Source organism: Talpa occidentalis, unplaced genomic scaffold, assembly GCF_014898055.3.
Source record: "Talpa occidentalis isolate TD23 unplaced genomic scaffold, MPIMG_talOcc4v2.1 talOcc4.9, whole genome shotgun sequence".
In the NCBI taxonomy this organism is placed as follows: domain Eukaryota; kingdom Metazoa; phylum Chordata; class Mammalia; order Eulipotyphla; family Talpidae; genus Talpa; species Talpa occidentalis.
The window spans coordinates 108,660,882-108,679,178 of record NW_023605305.1 but is presented as its reverse complement, the minus strand read 5'-3'; the positions used below and the strand labels follow the sequence as shown (position 1 = coordinate 108,679,178).

At 52.1% G+C, this 18,297-nt stretch overlaps 1 protein-coding gene across 3 annotated transcripts in view; it reads right to left on the bottom strand.

Annotated features, from left to right (window-relative positions):
* The window catches only part of MOV10 (Mov10 RISC complex RNA helicase), a 23,456-nt gene extending 5,159 nt beyond the window's left edge, over nt 1-18,297 (bottom strand). The window contains exons 1-10 of one of the 3 annotated variants that reach the window (XM_037501288.2): nt 18,255-18,297; nt 5,572-5,772; nt 5,094-5,329; nt 4,668-4,926; nt 3,332-3,463; nt 2,483-2,651; nt 1,261-1,415; nt 805-981; nt 546-693; nt 1-159 (exon numbers count right to left, since the gene is read on the bottom strand). In XM_037501288.2, the coding sequence (XP_037357185.1) occupies nt 1-159; nt 546-693; nt 805-981; nt 1,261-1,415; nt 2,483-2,651; nt 3,332-3,463; nt 4,668-4,926; nt 5,094-5,329; nt 5,572-5,741 (1,605 nt within the window). In that variant the 5' untranslated portion in view covers nt 5,742-5,772; nt 18,255-18,297. Of the gene's footprint in view, nt 160-545; nt 694-804; nt 982-1,260; nt 1,416-2,482; nt 2,652-3,331; nt 3,464-4,667; nt 4,927-5,093; nt 5,330-5,571; nt 5,773-7,515; nt 7,586-16,529; nt 16,785-18,254 lie in introns of those variants that run through there. The other 2 variants (XM_037501289.1, XM_037501287.2) reach the window with 2 other exon arrangements.

The window sequence follows — 18,297 nt, the reverse complement described above, 5'->3', positions numbered from 1 at the left end:
CTTGATGTCCTCGGGCACGAAGCGGATGTCCCTGCTGGGGGCGATGAGGCGGTAGATGGACCTGGGCAGGTGGTTCTGGAGCCGCTGGCAGAGGAGGTCAGCACCCGAGTTGGACGGGGCACAGGCCAGGATGTGGGCCTGGGGCAAGAGCTTTACCACCTGGGATCAGTAGAGACAAGCAAGTGTGGGAGGCAGCTTCCAGGTCTCCAGCGGGAGGGGACAGGGAGCGGACTCAGATGTGACTCAGGCTGGTGTGGTGTGGCGCAAGCGGCAGGTTCTGATGCCAGCCCTGCTAGTTCTAGTAGCATTTTCATGCCGGACACCTGCTGCAGGTAAATGCACCAAGCCTCTGGTGACTGCAAGATGAGTGGTGACCCCAAGCACCCCATCAACCCAGCCTGCCCTACGGTGCTCAACACCACGCTGACCCTGGACGCCAGCTCCAGGGAAGACACTCGGGGAGCCGGAGGGACCCAGATTCTGGGTCCCTCTACTTTGGCCTGGGGGCGTCAGCATGCGGGCCTTGGCCTCGGTTCAGGCCCTACCTGCTTGATGGCTTCCACTAAGGTAACGGTCTTGCCAGTGCCTGGAGGCCCAAAGATGATGTAGGGGGCTGGGCGGGTGGTGCCCATTACAATGTGCTTCAAAGCCTGCATCTGCTCAGGGTTTGACTCCAGACTCCTGTCGTACAGCCTGCAGAGGGGCCACGGACATGGCATCACCCAGGTGGATGGAGGCCTCCCTGACCCCATCCCATAAACCCACACTCCGAGCAGCCCCAGAGGCCCCTGTCCACAGTCTCACTTGAGTTCCACATCTGAGGGCATCAGCGGGACCCCACAGGCAGTCGAAGGAAAGAGTGTGGGCCACAGCGACCCGTGTCCGGCCAGCTCTAGGGCGCGGTGCTGCACCTGCAGGGGCTGGCGGTTGAAGGTGAAGTTCACATTGAAGGTCAGTCCGTCCACAAAGCGGTTCAGGAGGCTTTGGGAAAGAAAAGAGGGGAAAGAGTTCCAGTCACAGGGTGAGCAATTGAACTAAATCAGGCATTTTCCCTCCACTTACCCAGGCTCTACCCCTACTTTCCAAAACCTCCATGCAAAGTCCTCCAGGAGAAGAAGCTGCTAAGGCACCCCAGAGTCCCCCTCGAAAGTTTCCTGCTCCATCCTGGAAGTCCCACCTAGCTCATGGAGAAACACCCCCGACCCCTGGTTTCAGAGGCCCTCAGTAGACTCAGGTCCTCGGGGGGCCCAGAACACCCACCTCATGGAAAAGCTCAGCTTGACACGGTCCAACTCCACCCTATGCACAAAACCCTTATAGGTGATGGAGTTCTCCTGGTGTATCTCAGAGGTCAGACGGGCAAACAGGTGGTCACCCCGCAGTACTGAGGGGCGGCTCTCGGCCACCCCGGGGACCTGCAGGGCACAAACACAAACAAGCTCCCAATCCCAGGCAGGGCACTGGAGGACCAACACCCAGGCTGCCTCTGAGGGTCAAGGACTGAGGCTTCCACCCCAATACTCTGGCGGGGGTGGGGGGGGTTGGGGAGGGGTTGCTGCTTTCCTCTCCTGCAAGACAGGGAATCAGGGAACCAGGAAGGGGACAAGCCTTGCTCTAACTCAGAGATGCTGAGCTCAGGAGTCCCGGAAACCCTCCTGGGTGCAGGATTTCAGGACTTGAGACATAGCTCCCAGACCCTCTTGGCCAGGTCATTTCCTTCTCTGCCTTTAAAATTGTGCGCGAGGGGCCTCCCTGGTGACACAAGGGGTTAGGTCTCAGCAATTATAAAGCGATTGGCAGCCACTGCAGTGAGAATTCAATCCCCAGCCAGGGAGCTACCCACATGGCGCAACAGACCTCTCCTGTCTCGCCCGCTGCTCCCCTCAGCAGTGTGTTTCAGTCGGTCTGCCTGTTCTGCTCCCCACTGTGTCTCTGGTGAATCCTTCCACCCCTGCACTTCTAGCCTGTACCCCAGTTCTTGTATGCATAAATAAATAAATCTTAAAAAAAATAAAGTGAAAATAATAAAATCTTGCTCGAAACGCAGTTCCACAGGCATCTTTCCCTGATATACCCCATCCCTCCCTTTCAGCTGGCCCCGCCTCACAATTTGTGCACAAGATCCATTCCCACCTGTATTTCTGGACTTATGTGCACAGATTCAACATCTGAAGAGCTGGGAAAAAAAGATTAGTCCAGCCCTGTGCTTTCAGATGAGGGAACGAAGGCCAGAGAGCGCGAGGGGCTTGCCCAAGACCACGCAGCCGGGAGAGAGCACGTTATGAACTAAAACCCGGGTCCACTCCCCACCGGCCCTGCTCTAATATCCGTTTCAGAGCACAGGATGCCCAGCATGGTCCTTGCTGACTCCTCCAGGGCGTCCTTCCTCTTGTTTGCCCTGCCGTCAGGATGTGCCTGCTGGTTGACTGGTTGGTCAAGAGGACTTGAGCCCACCCTGCCAACAACGGGTTTGAGCCCTGACCTGCAGAGTGAGCAGGTTGGAATTGCGGTCCGTGGGGTCCTGGGTCATGAGCACTGACTCCAGGTCATACTGCCGGATGTCATGCTCCATCTGCAGCTCCTCCAGGTGCAGCAGGAGCTGGAACTTCGTCTTGTAGTTCCTCTGCTCCAGGGCTTTCTCCAACTGGGCCCTGGCAGTGATTGTTAGAGGTGAGTGCGGGGCAGGACAGGTCAAGCAACCCCCGTGCCCAGGAGCAGGTCCCCCTCATCCCTTGTGCAGCTCTGGGACTATGAAAGCATCAGGAATCAGGGAAGACTAGAAGGACAGAGAAGCAGATGGGGATGAGAGCCTCAAAGGAGGGAGGCCTGGCCCTGGTTGGCTCGGACACCCCTTCCCCCAACCCTCAGGACTGACTGAGCATTGGTTGCGTTAAGGATCGGAGGACCTGGAACATTCTCCCCCGCGCACATCCTCCTATGACTCATACCCTCACCTTATTCAAATGTCATTGTTTGCTCAAATGCCACCCCCTCCTGAAGCCTGGACTAACCACCCTTGGCAAAAAGACACCAAGCCACCCTTTGACCTGTTAGTTTTAGTTTAGTTCTTCATCACACTCATCCCTACATAAAGTTTTAAGAGAAACGTTTCTGAAGCAATAACTAACTGCTCACTGTCTCCTGCTAATGCCCCCTGGCACTAGAACGGGCCGCGCTCCCATGTGACTGATTCACCGTGAACAGTGGACAGTGCGTGCTCCGTAAGGGAAGGAAGGACATGGAAGCTGAGAACAGAGCTCTGAGGGCAAGAGGAAGAAGCCACCAGGGAAGAAACAGGAAGCAGCACGAGGGGTACAGGGGTGGGACTTACTTGATCTCAGCAATTTCCTTTGGTGCAGTGAAGACGTTTGCTTTCTGGAGGGCAGGGAAGTGCTGCCGGAGGCGATTCGGTGGGGAGTAGCGCCCCAGTGGCACAATCATTTCCAGGTCATACCCCTCTGCACTGCAGGAGGGGGAAGAAGAGTAGTCACAAACTAGGGACCTCTCACCTTCAAATATGCTGAAAAGGCCCCTCCCTGGAGGGCATGCAAAGTCCCAGAACACCATTGCTCAAGGGATTACCCCAAGGATGCAGAACCAGCCAGCTCATTTTTGGAAGGAACACTACTTGAAATGTTAAAAACATATACAAACACATATGTCTGTAATGCATGTTCATTAAGAAAAAAAAAATCAGAAAATAGGTAATAGAGGGCCTCCCTGGTGGTACAGGGGTTAAAGACAGTGCTATCAAGCTACTGCCAGCCCTACAGCAAGAGTTTGATCCCCATCCCAGGCCCTACAGCAAGAGCTACCCACACAGTGCAGCAGACCTCTCCTGTCTCGCTGGCTGCTCCCCTCAGCAGTGTATTTCGGTAGATCTGCCTGTTCTGTTCCCCACTCTCTGGTGAATCCTCTCACCCCCTGCACCTCTGGCTTACAGCCCAGTTCTTATACGCATAACTAAATAAATCTTAAAAAAAAATAGGTAATAAATAAATAATGTTCTGGCCATCTACCTAGTAATAACCAACATTGGTAGACAGCATTCCAGACATTTTGGTCAGTTTCCACTCTACACATGTGTTTTAAACAATAAGCACAACAGTTTGCTTTTGTACAAACTGTGCCAAGGCTGTGCACAGGAGATGTGCACAAGCTGGCTGTGCCAAGGAGATGTCCCCACTTACATGATTTGATTCATATGAAATGTCCAGAATAGGGAGCTCTATAGAGACAGGAAGCTGACAAGTGGTTGGTTAGTGCTGGAGGGAACTTGGAGGCTCCAGGGCAGAGGTTCTTTTTTGGGGTAATGTGCACATTCTAAACTGGACTAGCCCATAACTACGAATAGATCAGAAGTACTAAATTTAAAGAGGTAAATTGTATAGTATGTGAATTATATCAAAGCCATTCAAAAGGAAAAGACAGCTAAGTAGTATGGACTGCTTGATAATCTATTGCTTTATCAGTGTAAAATTTTTTCACATTGTCCTCATAGCTGCTGCTCATTTGCAATATTCTTCCTAGACAGAGAGGTCTGAGGCCCGGAGGAGTGAACTGCAAATCAGGAAAGGCGCAATGACCCCAGGTTTGGATCTCCCCAAGGATTCACTCTGTGTCAGCTGGGGCATGCACAACTGGCCTGTTTTGGAGGGAGGAGTTACCGGTCAGGTTTCTGTCCTTCTTCTACCCGGCTGGTCACTAATGGGTTTCTAGTGACCGGGGTCTGCTTGAAGGGAGTTGTGGGCTTCAATTGTGCAGCCAGGGGACTGTAAGTGACAGCAGCCAAGAAGCGGGCAATGTAGAAAGTGCCAGCTTTTTCTGAACCCGTCTTGCTAGGCGCCAGCAGCTCCCAAAGCACAGTGGCTGGGAAATAGCCCACAAAGGTGGTCTCGCATTGGGCGCGGAGCTCATAGCATTCACCTGGAGTAAGATGGCAGCGTGAGTGGGGAGGGGACATGCAACACCAGCATCCCTACCTAGACATGCCCCAAAATACACCATCCTAAGGCAGCAGCCGACCCCCCAACACCAGCCCTTCTTGGAAGCTCCTGCCCACTAGAAGCGCCTTCTTTTGGAAGCCCACTCACCAGGCCCCAGTCGGCAGGGCAGTTCCTTGTCTCCATCAGAGAAGACAAACTGGGGAGACCGGCAGAACGGGAGGACATGGGTCAGTGTGACAGGTTGGGTCCCTCCATTCTGAAGGCTCAGGGTTAGCACCTCCTTGCAGTTCAAATCCAGATGAATAAGGACCTGCCCATCTTTGGCTTCATGGTTGCCTTGGACCTCCACGTTCACCCCATGTTTCCCATGAAGATACTCATCCCTGTGGAGAATGGGGAGTTAAGGAGGGGGCTGGGGCAGGAAAGGCCTGACTGGGGGTTGCCCTGGGTAAAGTTTTACGCTGGGGAGGCTGGCAAGATGCCAGGAAACACCCCTTCCCCAACCAACATGCTCCCCCCACTCCTTGGAGGGGGCGGCCTTTACCCCAACCTGAGGTGAAACACTCTTTCCTCAGCCAAATATCTTCCCCCCATACCCTGGCCCCCCCCCCCAACACACACACACCTGTCATAATAGATCTTGGCTAGCAGGGACTTGTGCTGTTTGCTGATATCTGACATTGGCTTCATTTTTGTATCTTCTGGTACCTGCTCCTCAGTCCGGCTGAGTTTGAAGAACCTGACCCGAGTCTTGGTGACGTAGGCCAGATTTGCAATCTTCATTCCATACAGCATGGAGGAGAAACCAGGGATGGGGGTCCGAAAGCTGCCGGAAGCAGAGGAGACTGGGCGGTGAGGGCAGGCAGGGAGCGTGGGCACGGGCGCATGCGGGCACGGGTCCGGGGCTGCCCTGCGCGGGACGCGCCAGCCCTGCCGGGACAGGACAGGGCCCAGGACAGACTCAGGCTGGGGACCGCAGGGCATTTTTAGTGTTTTAAGGGCAGGTGATGGGACTTCCCAAGACTAAATACAACTGTTTGAAACAACAGGTCATGGACTGCGCATTTCTGAGGAGAAGAGTCTAGCCGTGGGCTGTGACTTGGAAGACTAAGGAAGGAGAAAGAAAGAAGAGATTTGGGTGCGGGAATCTATTTGGGACAGGAAAAGATACAACCCAGCGGAAAAATCTAAGGCGAAGGGGAAACCAAGTGAGTTGATTCAGAGGGACGGATCTGGGGTCCAGCCTGATGGCGAGGAGTGAGAGAGGGGGCCAGAGAGAGCACAGGTGTCCAGGGTGTGTGGGCAAGGTGGCTGATCAGACAGCATTTCCACCCGAAGTCAAAGGGTGCAGGTGGAACCAGCAGGAAGGGAAAGGATCCTTCTCCAGAGATCAAATAGCTTGGCTTTGTGCCTAGAGAAGGTGAAGACAGGGAAAACTGGTCAGAAGGACAATTACCTCAAGGATCAGTGCCTGGAATTCAGTTTAGTCAACTCAACAAACACTTACAGAGACCTGTTATGTGCCAGGCACTGCGCTAGATGCTGGGGCCTCAAAAAGGCAAGAGATCCAGACCCCGTCCCGAGAAGCACAGACCCAATATGGACGTTCCAGCTGCTGCTGGGCGCCTAGTACAAGAGGCTTGCGGGCAGCTCAGCAGGTCAAGGAGGGGTATTGAGCCCCATCTGGGGGCAGTTGGAGGTCCCTCAAAGGCTGCCCCAGGAGCTGGGGTCAGAATGGAGTCCCGAGAAGGAAGGGGTGTCTCCAGGCGCAAGAGGGAGCGCAAAGTGGGAGTGGGGGTGGAGGAACACTGCACCCCTACCTGGGTCACCTGAGGCAGCCTCACCTCTCACAGCCTCGCTCTCCTCCTCGATCAGATGGGGACAGTGAGACTTACCTGGCGGAGTGGCTGTGAGGACTGCATGAGAGGGACACCGCAGTGAACCACTTAGCCCAGTGCTTGGCACATAGGAGACCTCGTAAGGTGTGCGCTGATTAGTATCATACAGTCTGTTGTACTCGAGTGAAAGTGCAAGGAAGGGAGTGACAGGAGGCAGCAGAGGTGGGCAGGGACCAGGTTACCCACATCGTGCATGCCACGCCAAGAAGCCAGGATGTCACTCCATGGTGCCCAGCCGTCCTTTACCGGCCCCCAGGAGCCAGCGGTTGTGCCCAGGGTGACATACTTCATGGACAAATCACCACCCCCCCACCCCAGATGCTTTGGAGGGAGTGAAAGCAAATCCTAGTTCCCGAAAACCATGGTAAGCCTAGTTCACTGGTGAGGCTAAATCAGCACTGGTACTCACTAGCGCAAGATTATTCATGGCGCTGGGCATTTCCCTGGTGCCCTCTGCCTGAAACTCTGCCCCTCTCCTTCATCCCAAGCAAATGAGAGTGACACTATTGAAAAAGTTTGAATTGGCTGTGCGTTGCTTTAAAGAGATAAGTCATTTGAAAACATAACAGAAAATGCGCAGGAAATGTTAGCTGCTATGATTAGTAGTCACATTAGTAGCAACAGTAGTACTAACAGTAGCAGGAGGAGCAGGCGGAGGAGCACCAACTTACTTTTGTCAGAGGCTACAAGGTGGTTACAGAACCACTGCTGTGTGGTGGGATTTAAGCAGGGGAAGTGGCAAGATCATATTTGCATTTCAGATCACTCTGGCATCAGGATTGGAGCATGGATTTGCTGGAGGCAAGACTGTAGGCAGGGAGACCAGTTAGAAGAAGGCCATTGCAAGAGTCCAGCTGAAAGACAAGGGCCTGAACGAGGCAGTGGGAAGGACAGAAGTAGAGGGGCCAGATGGGACCCTATTTGAAGGTAAAATTAGCAGAATTTGGTGACTGACAGGAGGGGGTTTGGAGGGTGGGAAGTAGGAGGAGCCTAGGACAATACCCAAATCAATGGAGTGGCTTCTAGACTGTTCCTGAGGTAGGAGGTAAAGACAGCAGGAGGAGATTGGAGGGACTGTCCACGACATTTGGATCTGGACAAGCTGGGCTGGGGATCTCCGTGACCCCAGGCAGCTGGCTCCATGAGTCCCAAGCTGTGAGAACTCATGCCCAAGTCAAGGTAAGAGTTTAACATTCGAGAATCCTCAGGTAGGTAGTGCAATGTGAAATGTTTGGGATCTCTGCAGGGCGTGTGCATGATCTGAGAGCAGCTGAGGCCAGGATAACCCTGAGAGGATGAGAAAACACAGACGGAACCCCCACGAGAGGGAGGAGAACCAGGAGGAAGTCTCAAAATCAGGTGTCAGGCTCATAAGCTGCTGAGAGGTCCTAAGGTCACTGAGCTGAGGCACAAACTGACCCAAAAGCAAACAGCCCAAAAGCCAACAGGAGTCAACTCAAAAGCAAATAGCCGTCAGCTGCTCTGGTACCCCTGCCGCCTGCAGCCCCCTGGGGCTCTGTGCAGTCACAAGGCTGAGTCAGTGGTGTGAGGTGTGCACACCCCCGTGACTGTTGTGAGAAAAGTGTGCAGAAGCCCGAAAAGTAGACCTGGGCTCTTGGCGAGTCAAACAAACTGGGGGGCCAGTCCCTGTCATGCCAGACAGATGCCGGCAGCAAGGAATGGAGGCCTGAGGTGTCCAGGTATTCTGGCTCCTAAGAGACACCCCAATCAAAATTTTTAATGTGAAGTTCTTCAATTTTTGGAAATGTGTGTGGGCACTTGGGCAGGCAGAACTCCACTCTGCTTGCTTTCTAACTTCTACCATTTAAACGTTTGTCAAATTATTCCTCATGTTTGTCACCATGACCCAAATCCACCTCTCCCTGGACTAAGGTGACGGATGTTTAAAAAAAATTTTTTTTTAACTCATGAACCTAATGCTACTCGTTGAAGAATTCTTTTGTATCATGCATCTGAATGAGGAAGTGAGACTGGTCGCAGGCAGCTGGGCAGGGTCAAGGTGCCCCAACTCGGCAAGAAACTGGATGTTCAGAAAACAAACACAATCCTGGAGCAAAAGCTCATTCTGGGAAAACAATAGAAAGAACCAAAAAAGGAGACCCAGCAGGTCTCCACCAATCAGCAGGGGCCACAAGCCCAGGCGCCCCAGCCCTGGCTCATCTAAACACTGCTTCTTTGCCCCTCACAACCCCTCTGCTCTGTCCAAGGAGCTTTCCTGTCCTTATCTGACAATAAATCTTTCTTTTCTGCCTAACTCTGGTCTTGATGTTGAATTCTTTCCTTGCAGAGACAAGGACGGAGAGGCCCTTGGGGTCCTGTTCCTGGACTCCAAACCCAACTCACATCCAATCACCTGGGTATTTAAGTGAACAATATAATAGAAAAATGACTACAATCTAATAGAAAATCTAATGAACAATCTACTAGAAAAATGTAACAATCAACTCAAATGTAATGTTCATATCCAGAGGACGAATAGAAGTATGAAAAGATGTTCTCAAAGTAGAGAAATACAATTAAAAATGAGGTATTTTATTTCTGTTAGGTTGATAAAAATAAAAAATTGCCACCACACTGATTGCTGTTATGGACATGTAGAAAAGGGAACTCTTCTACATTGCTGGTAGGAAGGTGAAGTATTACAACTTTTGGAAAACAATCTGGAACATCGAACATTAGAAATACAGGTCCTTTAACTCAGGAATCCCCCTCTTGGGAATGTACTAGAAAGAAAAGCACCAAGGTATGAGGAAATACATACCTACAAGGATGCTTCAGAGTCATGCGGGGGCGGGGTGGGGGGGAGGCAAGAATTGGAAACATAACAAATTAATAGAAAATGGCCCAAGATTTTGTAAACAGGGCCTCCCTGGTGGCACAAGGGGTTAAATCTCAGCACTATGAAGCTATTGGTAGCCACTCCCTGGATCCCCTGCCAGGGAGCTGACCCACATGGTGCAGACCTCTCCTGTCTACACCCCAGCTCTTGTATGCATAAATAAATAAATCTTAAAACAAACAAAAAAAAGAATTTGTAAACAAACTGTACACAGGCACACCATGGGTATGCAGTCATTAAACAATGTAACACTCAGGCAAATGGCTAAAATTTACAAGGCTGACCACAGCAAAGGTGGAGAGGATGTGGAACTACCAGAAGACTCATGCATTGAGTATAAAATGATAGGACTGACTCTGGGGTCATGCTCCTCTCTGTCTCATTCCAATTTTAGTACTTGTGCTGCTGGACAAAGGAACACAGAATGTTTTGATTTTTAACAAAAAGTTTACATTACTGTAATATGTATTCAATAAAATTTTATTTTTACAAAAACCAAGGTAGGGGCCTCCAGGGTAGCACAAGGGGTGAAGTCTCAGCACTATGAAGCTATGGGCAGCCACTGCAGCTGCTGCACGAGTTCGGTCTCTGGCCAGGGAGCTGACCCACACGGCGTGGCAGACCTCTCCTGTCTCACCCGCTGCTCCCCTCAGCAGTGTATTTCAGTTAGTCTGTCTGTTCTGCTCCCCACGCTGTCTCTAGTGAATCCTCTCACCTCCCCACCCCCACACTTGTGGCCTACATCTCAGTTCTTGAATGCATAAATAAATAAATCTTAAACAAAAAAACCAAAAAACCAGTGTAACTCTAAGACCTAGCAAAGCCCTGACTGCAAGGCAGTGTGTCCAGTGCTAAGCCACCTACCATGTTATTTCTATGTTCCAATGAACCATCCTTGCACAAATACTTTTGTACCAGATGAGTTTCATGGGACAAATCTCTCGAAACAGGACTTCTGGGCCAAAGACAACAAATCTTTACAACTTTGATAAATACTGCCAAGCTTGGGTTCTCACTCCCAAGAATTTGAGAATTTCCTTTTCCCAGATCTATTATCAGAAATCTTCTATCTTTATAATTTCTGACACTCTGATAACCAAAACAGTATCTTGTTTAATCCTGCATTTAAAGGCCAACAATATAGTTGAGACTCTGCCTTTCTGTTTATTGGTCTTTTGTATTTCCTCTGTGAACTGCCTGATCCCATCATTTTCCTAAGCCTGTCGTCTCCTGCCCATGCCCCTAAGTCAGCAGGAGTTAGCAAGCACAGATCATGTCCCCCAAGTTTTTTTAAAGATTTATTTATTTATGCATACAACATCTGGGATACAGGCCAGAGATGTGAGGGCGGTGAGAGGATCCACCAGAGACAGAGTGGGGAACAGAACAGGCAGACTGACTGAAATACACTGCTGAGGGAGCAGCGGGCGAGACAGGAAAGGTCTGCTGCGCCATGTGGGTAGCTCCCCTCGTATTGCAGAGGCTGCAGATTGCTTTATAGTGCAGTGGTAACCCCTTTCACCACCAGGGAGGCCCTATCCCCCAAGTTATGACTTCGATCTAGGAGATTACATCTAACCTTTTAATGCAGAACACCTGGATCCACTGCATTAGTGATGAGAATGCAAATGGTAACATTAGCAGCAGTGGACATTTATTGAGCACTTACTGTGTGCACTTTTGAATACCTATGTGCATTATCTCATTTAATCCTCACAACTACCCTTCAAAATTGCAATTATTAGCATCAGATTTTAGAGAAGAAACTGAGGCACAGTCCTCACCTCACATGGGGCCTCTTGGCAACAGATCCTTTAATGGAAACTTAAGACGTTCCCAGCTGTATAGAACACATCCTCAGTGGACCACAGCTATACCTGTGGACATCTGCAAGGCTATGCCCTTAGCCCATTATTTGCTGTTAATCTTTTTGCACACAGTTCAAGACAGAGAAATAGCTAGAGGAATGCAGTATCAGATTTGGAAGCATCTTCAAAGGACATCTAGTTCCCTGCTTTACAAACTGTGGGTTGCAACTCTCCTTAGTGGGTCAAGGCCAGGATTTTTATAAAATTGAAGCAAAATAGAATAAATAGAAAAAAGCAAAATAGAGTATCAGAGGAGACAAGAGAGGGGGAGTTATGTATTGTTTCAAAGACACATATTGTTCTGGGAAAGTTGTATACACCAGGCCCTGAAGTAAAATGTTTCTTATTTAAACTGTGGATAGAGGTCAAATCACCAGCTATTTATTCTCCAACCCAGAAGCCAAAAAGATCTTTCTGAAAACCTGACTCTGGGCCTCCCTGGTGCCCTAGTCTCAGAGCTATCTCCCCTGCAGCCTGAGTTTGATCCAGGCCAGGGAGCTGATCCATACAAGGGGCAGCAAACATCTCCTGTGTCGCCAGCTGCTCCCCTCAGCAGGGTATCTCAGTAGATCCACCTGTTCTGTCTCTGGTGAATCCTCTCACCCCCTGCACCTCTGGCCTACACCCCAGTTCTTCTATGAGAAAATAAATAAAGCCCTGTCATTCTCCTACTTTGGAATTTTCCACACTTTCCTATTTAAGATTAAAAACAAAACAAGGGCCTTCCTGGTGGCACAGGGTGTTAAGCACCATACTATGAAGCAATCCACAGCCTCTGCAGTGCGGGTTCAATCCCAGCCGGCTGTGGAGATACCCACATGGTGAGCAGACCTCTCCTGTCTCGCCCGCTGCTCCCCTAAGCAGCGTATTTCGGTAGATTTGCCTGTTCTGCTCCCCACTCTGTCTCTGGTGGATCCTCTCACCCCCTGCATCTCTAGCCTGTACCCCAGTTGTTGTATGCATAAATAAATAAATCTTAAAAAAAAAAAACAACCCAAAAGACCTCTCCATAGTCCACAAGGTGCTACCCCATGCAGACCCTGCCTCCCTCTGGCCCCAAGCCACTGGGTCTGAAGTTGCCACTTCCCCTGTCTGGAATACTGTCCCCTGGTCCTTTATCCACTAACTCCTGTTCATCCTTCATATTCTGTTCAAATCCACTTGCTCCCAGAAACCTGACTCCTCAACTTGGTAAGGTCTCCAAACCAGACACTCAGTGCGACACTGGGCTTTTTTTTTTTTTTACAAGCACTTATCACAACAGTAATAAAATAATTAAGTGTTTAATTCCACCCCCTTCCTTAGACAGTTAAGTTCCTTCTGTGTATCTACAGCAACTCCGTGTGGCTTTGCTCATCCAGGCATTTGGCCAATATTTGCTAAATAAAAGAATGAGTCACCTGCCCAAGGTGAGGCTGGTTATCTCCCAGAAGCCTTCCCACACAAGCAACACCTCACCATCACTGTGCGATGCTGGCCTCCCCTTCCAAGTTCATGAGTTAGGGAACGACCAAGGTCAGGAGATAGCTGCAGGGAGATAGGGAAGCGGGGGCGGAGGGGAGAAGGTGGCCCCAACGTCCAGAGTCCTCTGCAGCAACAGACCAAGGCCAGTAACCAACCAGCAGCTCCAAGGAAACAAAAAATGCAAAACTGCCCCTCACCCCAAAAGAAAAAACAAAGACACCCCAACAGGTAAAAGCAGCCTCCTGAATCCCACCGATGGCAACTCATCGAGTCCCTTCCTGGCAACAGGAGCTTTGCTTTGCTGCTTTTGCTTCAAATAAATATTTCTGCCTTGCTTTGCTTTAAATAAACTTTTGCTGTGGATGCTCCTCTGTTCTACTCTCAACATGGCCACTGGCTCCTTGTCCCTTCTGAGGTCTGGGGAAGCCAGGAACACAGGAGGTAAAAGGTGATTTTGCTCATTTCGCATAGCATGAGGGCTAAACCCTTCACCGACTATAGCTCATTTTGGTCTCATACTACCCTGACACCAAAGCATTGCTTTACACACGTTAGGAAAATGGAAGAATTACATACATAGCTGTTCAAAATCAAGTGCAACCTATAAATGGCAGAGCCGGGATTTGCTCTCCAGCTTTCTAAACACTCTCCTCGGCCCCACAGTACTGACAGGTGTGCCCACACACTCCTCTGTAGAGGACACTCTTTACAGAGGCAGGAACCAGGGCCGTGTGGGAGTCTGAGTGTGTTTACAGACAACTGGCACATGCAGAGGTGCATCTGAAACCTACAGGGTTGTCAACCAGTGATACGTCAATAAAATAATAAATATTTGCTAAATGAGTAACGAGGTGGAAAAAGGAAAGAGGTGGGAGCAGAACATCTTAGAAATCATAAAATAGGGGCCTCCCTGGTGGTGCGGGGGTTAAAGTCTCAGCACCATGAAGTCACCAGCCACTGCAGCACGAGTTCGATCCCCAACCAGGGATGTGACGCACATGGCGCAGCAGACCTCTCCTGTCTCACCCGCTGCTCCCCTCAGCAGTGTATTTCAGTCAGTCTGCCTGTTCTGCTCCCCGCTCTGTCTCTGGTGAATCCTGTCACCCCCTGCACCTCTGGCCTACACCTCAGTTCTTCTATGAAACAATAAATAAAAATAAATCTTAAAAAATAACTAGTGGACAAAGATTCTCTCCTCGACCAAACTTCATATGGTTCCTCTGAACCTCTTCTTGACTAAGCATCCACCCTGGCACTGTCCCACCCTCTCGTCCTGCTCAGCCTAGTCCTGGCCATGTTCCTACTGTCAGTTTACTGAGTCCTCTCCCCGCGCTTGACATCTGTTCACCCTTGATAAGTTATCAAATTCCGCATCCCCTACATCTGACTGTGAGTTCCCAGCAGCAGTCTTTGCCCCATGCATAGTGGAATTGCACCTTTCTTCCCTAGCGCGATACCCCTATTCCCACTTGAGTCTTAAACAGACCTCCTTACCATTTTAACAAACGTCAAAATAATTTTTTTTTACATCAAAATAATTTAACAGAGCCAAAGAAGACCTTAACTTGTGTTCAGAGGCAGGTTGTACTACCTTTTTTTTTTTTTTTTGCAAAAATAGGTGAAATCGGGCCTCCCCGGTGGCGCAGCGGTTGAGCGCTGGGTTGCGAAGCTGCCCGCGGCCTCTGCAGCACCGGTTCGATCCCCGGCTGCTCCCCGGCCACCGGAGGAGGGTCCCACATGGCGCGCAGACCTCTCCTGCCGCCCGCTGCTCCCCTCAGCAGTGTGCTTCGGTCCTTCTGCCTGCTCTGCTCCCCGCTCTGGCTCTGGTGAATTCTCTCACCCTCCCGCGCTTCTGACTGTACCCAGTGCTTGTATAAATAAATGAATAAATCTTAAAAAAAAAAAATAGGTGAAATGAGCCATGTGAAATGCAGATGATGGACTCAGTGGTCATTGTTCTCTCCCTCCTTGCTCCAGCATTTTTCTTATAATCTATTTTAATCCTCGCTTTGGCTGACCATTTACTGTAGTGTGCTGCACACGTGTGTACTGTACGCGCCTTTCATAAGCTCTTGCTCTCCTGGGATTGTCTATTTCTCAGGATTACAGTCCCCCCAATGCTCAGTACCTCGTGGGGCATAAAACAGGTCACCTCTGCCCATCTCCAGATGTTGTCTAGTCTATGAAGTGCCCTTAAGAAGTGACATTATGGGGCCTCCCCAGTGGTGCAGCGGTTGAGCGCTGGGTTGCGAAGCTGCCCGCGGCCTCTGCGGCGCCGGTTCGATCCCCGGCTGCTCCCCGGCCTCCGGAGGAGGGTCCCACATGGCGCGCAGACCTCTCCTGCCGCCCGCTGCTCCCCTCAGCAGTGTACTTCGGTCCTTCTGCCTGCTCTGCTCCCCGCTCTGGCTCTGGTGAATTCTCTCACCCTCCCGCACTTCTAACTGTACCCAGCGCTTATATAAATAAAAATAAATAAATCTTTAAAAAAAAAAGTGACATTATGGAAACCGATATTCCAGATAAGATCTGCTCAACGTGGAGTGCCACTGCCTCCTCCCTCCACACCCAAACTACACTTCTATTAAGAGGTCTAACCCTTCTTTGACTCTTTCAAGCAGCCATTACTGGCTTTTAGGTCTGCTAAAACCTGAAATATTTTCCACGAGGTGTGTTGGCCAAGCCCAAATCCCCCACCCCACCCCGTGTTCGTGCATTTAAGTCTTTACATTTATCCCTGTTACATTGTTTTTTGGTTTTCAGCCCAAGGCTGCAGCCTGCTGATTGAGGGCTTCTGAAGCACATTTCTGTGGTTTGACAGAGAGAAGCCTCTGATTTTGTCTTGGATGGCAGCAGGAAGGAGGAACCAGACACCCCCGGCCGCAGGCTGCGCAGGGGCCTCCAGAGCGCGGCCGAGGCTCCGGGTCTCCATGGAGAAGCCACAGGTGCTAATGGAGGTTGGGGACGTCTGTAGTTCGTGCCCTTTTTTCCAAAGCTCCCTGAGATGTTCCCTCCCACACTGGTCTCCCCAGCTCTCCAGCCCCCTCCCCAAGTAACCGGCCTCTCAACAAGGGGACCGAGGTGGGGGGATCCCCGTAAAGCCTGCTCACTGGGCTCACAGTCGCCCCCAAGTAGCTGCTTCCTCCTCGCGCTCCGCGAAGCCCGCCCCCCTCCTGGAGCTCCCCTCCCCCACGCCCAGCGATGCCTGCCCCCCCAGCCCCCCAGCGCGCAGTCCCGGGGCGCGGGACCTCGCTCCCGGCTGCAGGGGCTCCCCGCAGGGGCGCCTCCCGGGCATTGCGCGCGGGCTGGGGCGCCGCGGGCTGCGCGTGGGCGCGCAGGGGGGCTGCTGGGGGGTGGGGGTCGACGCCACCCCGGGACCCGCCCGAGCCACGGCGCCCCCCGCGCCAGGGGCGGGCAGGGCAGGGCTGCTCCGCCGCGGGGTGCTGGTGGCGAGCTGGGCCCGCGACGCGGGGTCGGGGAGTGGGCCGGGGGGTACCTGATCTTGAAGTCCTGGTAGTAAACGGCCCGCAGCACCTCGCGATCTCGCTCCCCATCCAGCCCCCGAACCACCAGGAAAGTCTCGAAGCGCTGGCCGGTCTCCCGGAGCTGCCGGCAGCTGAACTTACTGGGCATCGCGGCGGCGGCTGGGCCCAGCGAGAGGGTCCGGGGAAATGAAACTGAAAGTCGCCGCCGCAGCTGGAAGTTGACGGCCCCAGTCTGAGGATGCAGCAGGGGGAACCCCCTCGCTCCGACCCCCGGGCCTGCGGGATCGCCCCCACCCAGGCGCCCCGGCTCCGAGGCTCCCCTACCTGCGCCTTCCCCGTGCGCCCTGAGTGCGCTCCCCTCCCCCTCCAGCCTTTAACTCTTTCCTAAGGAGCCTGACCCCTCCCTTAGGGCCCTCCCCTTACCCCAAGCTCCCTCCCCTGGCTGCCAGCCAGAATCCGAACGTGGCTACCGCCTGGGGGCCCCTCAACAGTGCGGGAGCGCGCGCAAGCTGGCCCCGGGCTACTCCCACACCCGCCTCCCCGAGCCTCCGGATTTATTGAAAAGCAGAAGAGCAAAGGGCAGGGACAGGAACCCGGGTTGGCTGCGGCTGGCCTGGGGCACGTTCACCCTGCACCTCCCCCAGACCGCCGGGAGCTGAGGCCAGCGCGCAGGCAGGCGGCACGCCCCCCCCCGCACCCCCAATTTCCCTCGCGGGCTTTCAGACGCTGGAAGGCACTAGAGCCCAAGAAGTTTGGGGAGAACCAAGTGCCTCTGAGATAAAGGTGTGTGCGTGTGCGAGGGAGGGGCGAGGGGCTCTGGCGGGACCTACAGTCACTACTGTTCCTGCCACACAGGCTTCGTTTTGTGGGCTCCCCTCTAGAGTCACCTCTGGGGTACTGACCGCACGCGCCTGCTTTGTTCTTTGATTGTTGCTAGTGCATAAGAAAGGGCGCTTCCTTCCTCAAAATATTAGCGTCTTGAGAGCCAGGCTGCATGCATGCCAGGCAGTAAATGGTTAATAGTCACAGCATCGGTGTCAGGAAAAGGCTCGTGTGCTTCGGGACCATTAAGGCAAGCGAAAGGGGGTGCGGCTTCCACACCAGCAGCCTAAAACTAGGCTCTGCATCTATTAATCTTCCGGAATAACAAACACACGCACAAGAATGGGGCAAACATAATAAAAAGTTGTAAAAGAAACTTTTCAACAAATATGCCAGCGTTCCAGATATATCAAAGGTGGTGTTGTTCTCCCCAGCAAACCCTGGCGGAGGCCACACAGCCCAGCTAACCTAGGAGGAGGAATTGCAGAATCCAGACCAAGCTCCAGCTGGGCTCCCCGCGCGTGCACCTTCTCCCAGGCCAACTAGCAGTGCAGGCCAGGAATAACAGGCTTTAGCAACAGGAAATGCAAAGTCAGTGGGAACTCCAGCTCCAGGGCTGGGGAAGACAGAATTGCAGAAAAAGTCCTCTTAGAAATTGATTATTCAAAGAAGAGGGAAACGCCAGGAGAGGAGCCAAAGATTTTTATCTTTCTTCTCCCCCAGCTACCTGGTAAGACCTGAGAGTGCAACAGGGTGGGGCTGCCCCTCTCCCTGTCCTATAACAAGAGGAGGAAAGACAGGGAAGGCCTCAAAATTGTTTTTGTTACCATTCCCAAGCATCCACCATGAGCAGACCGAGCCTCCATTCTGATCCGCAAACCTAAGTCCCCATTATTCCCGGCCACAGAACTTACCTGCTGTCTGGCTAGGTCTCCCTCCTGATGTCCTCAAGGTGCT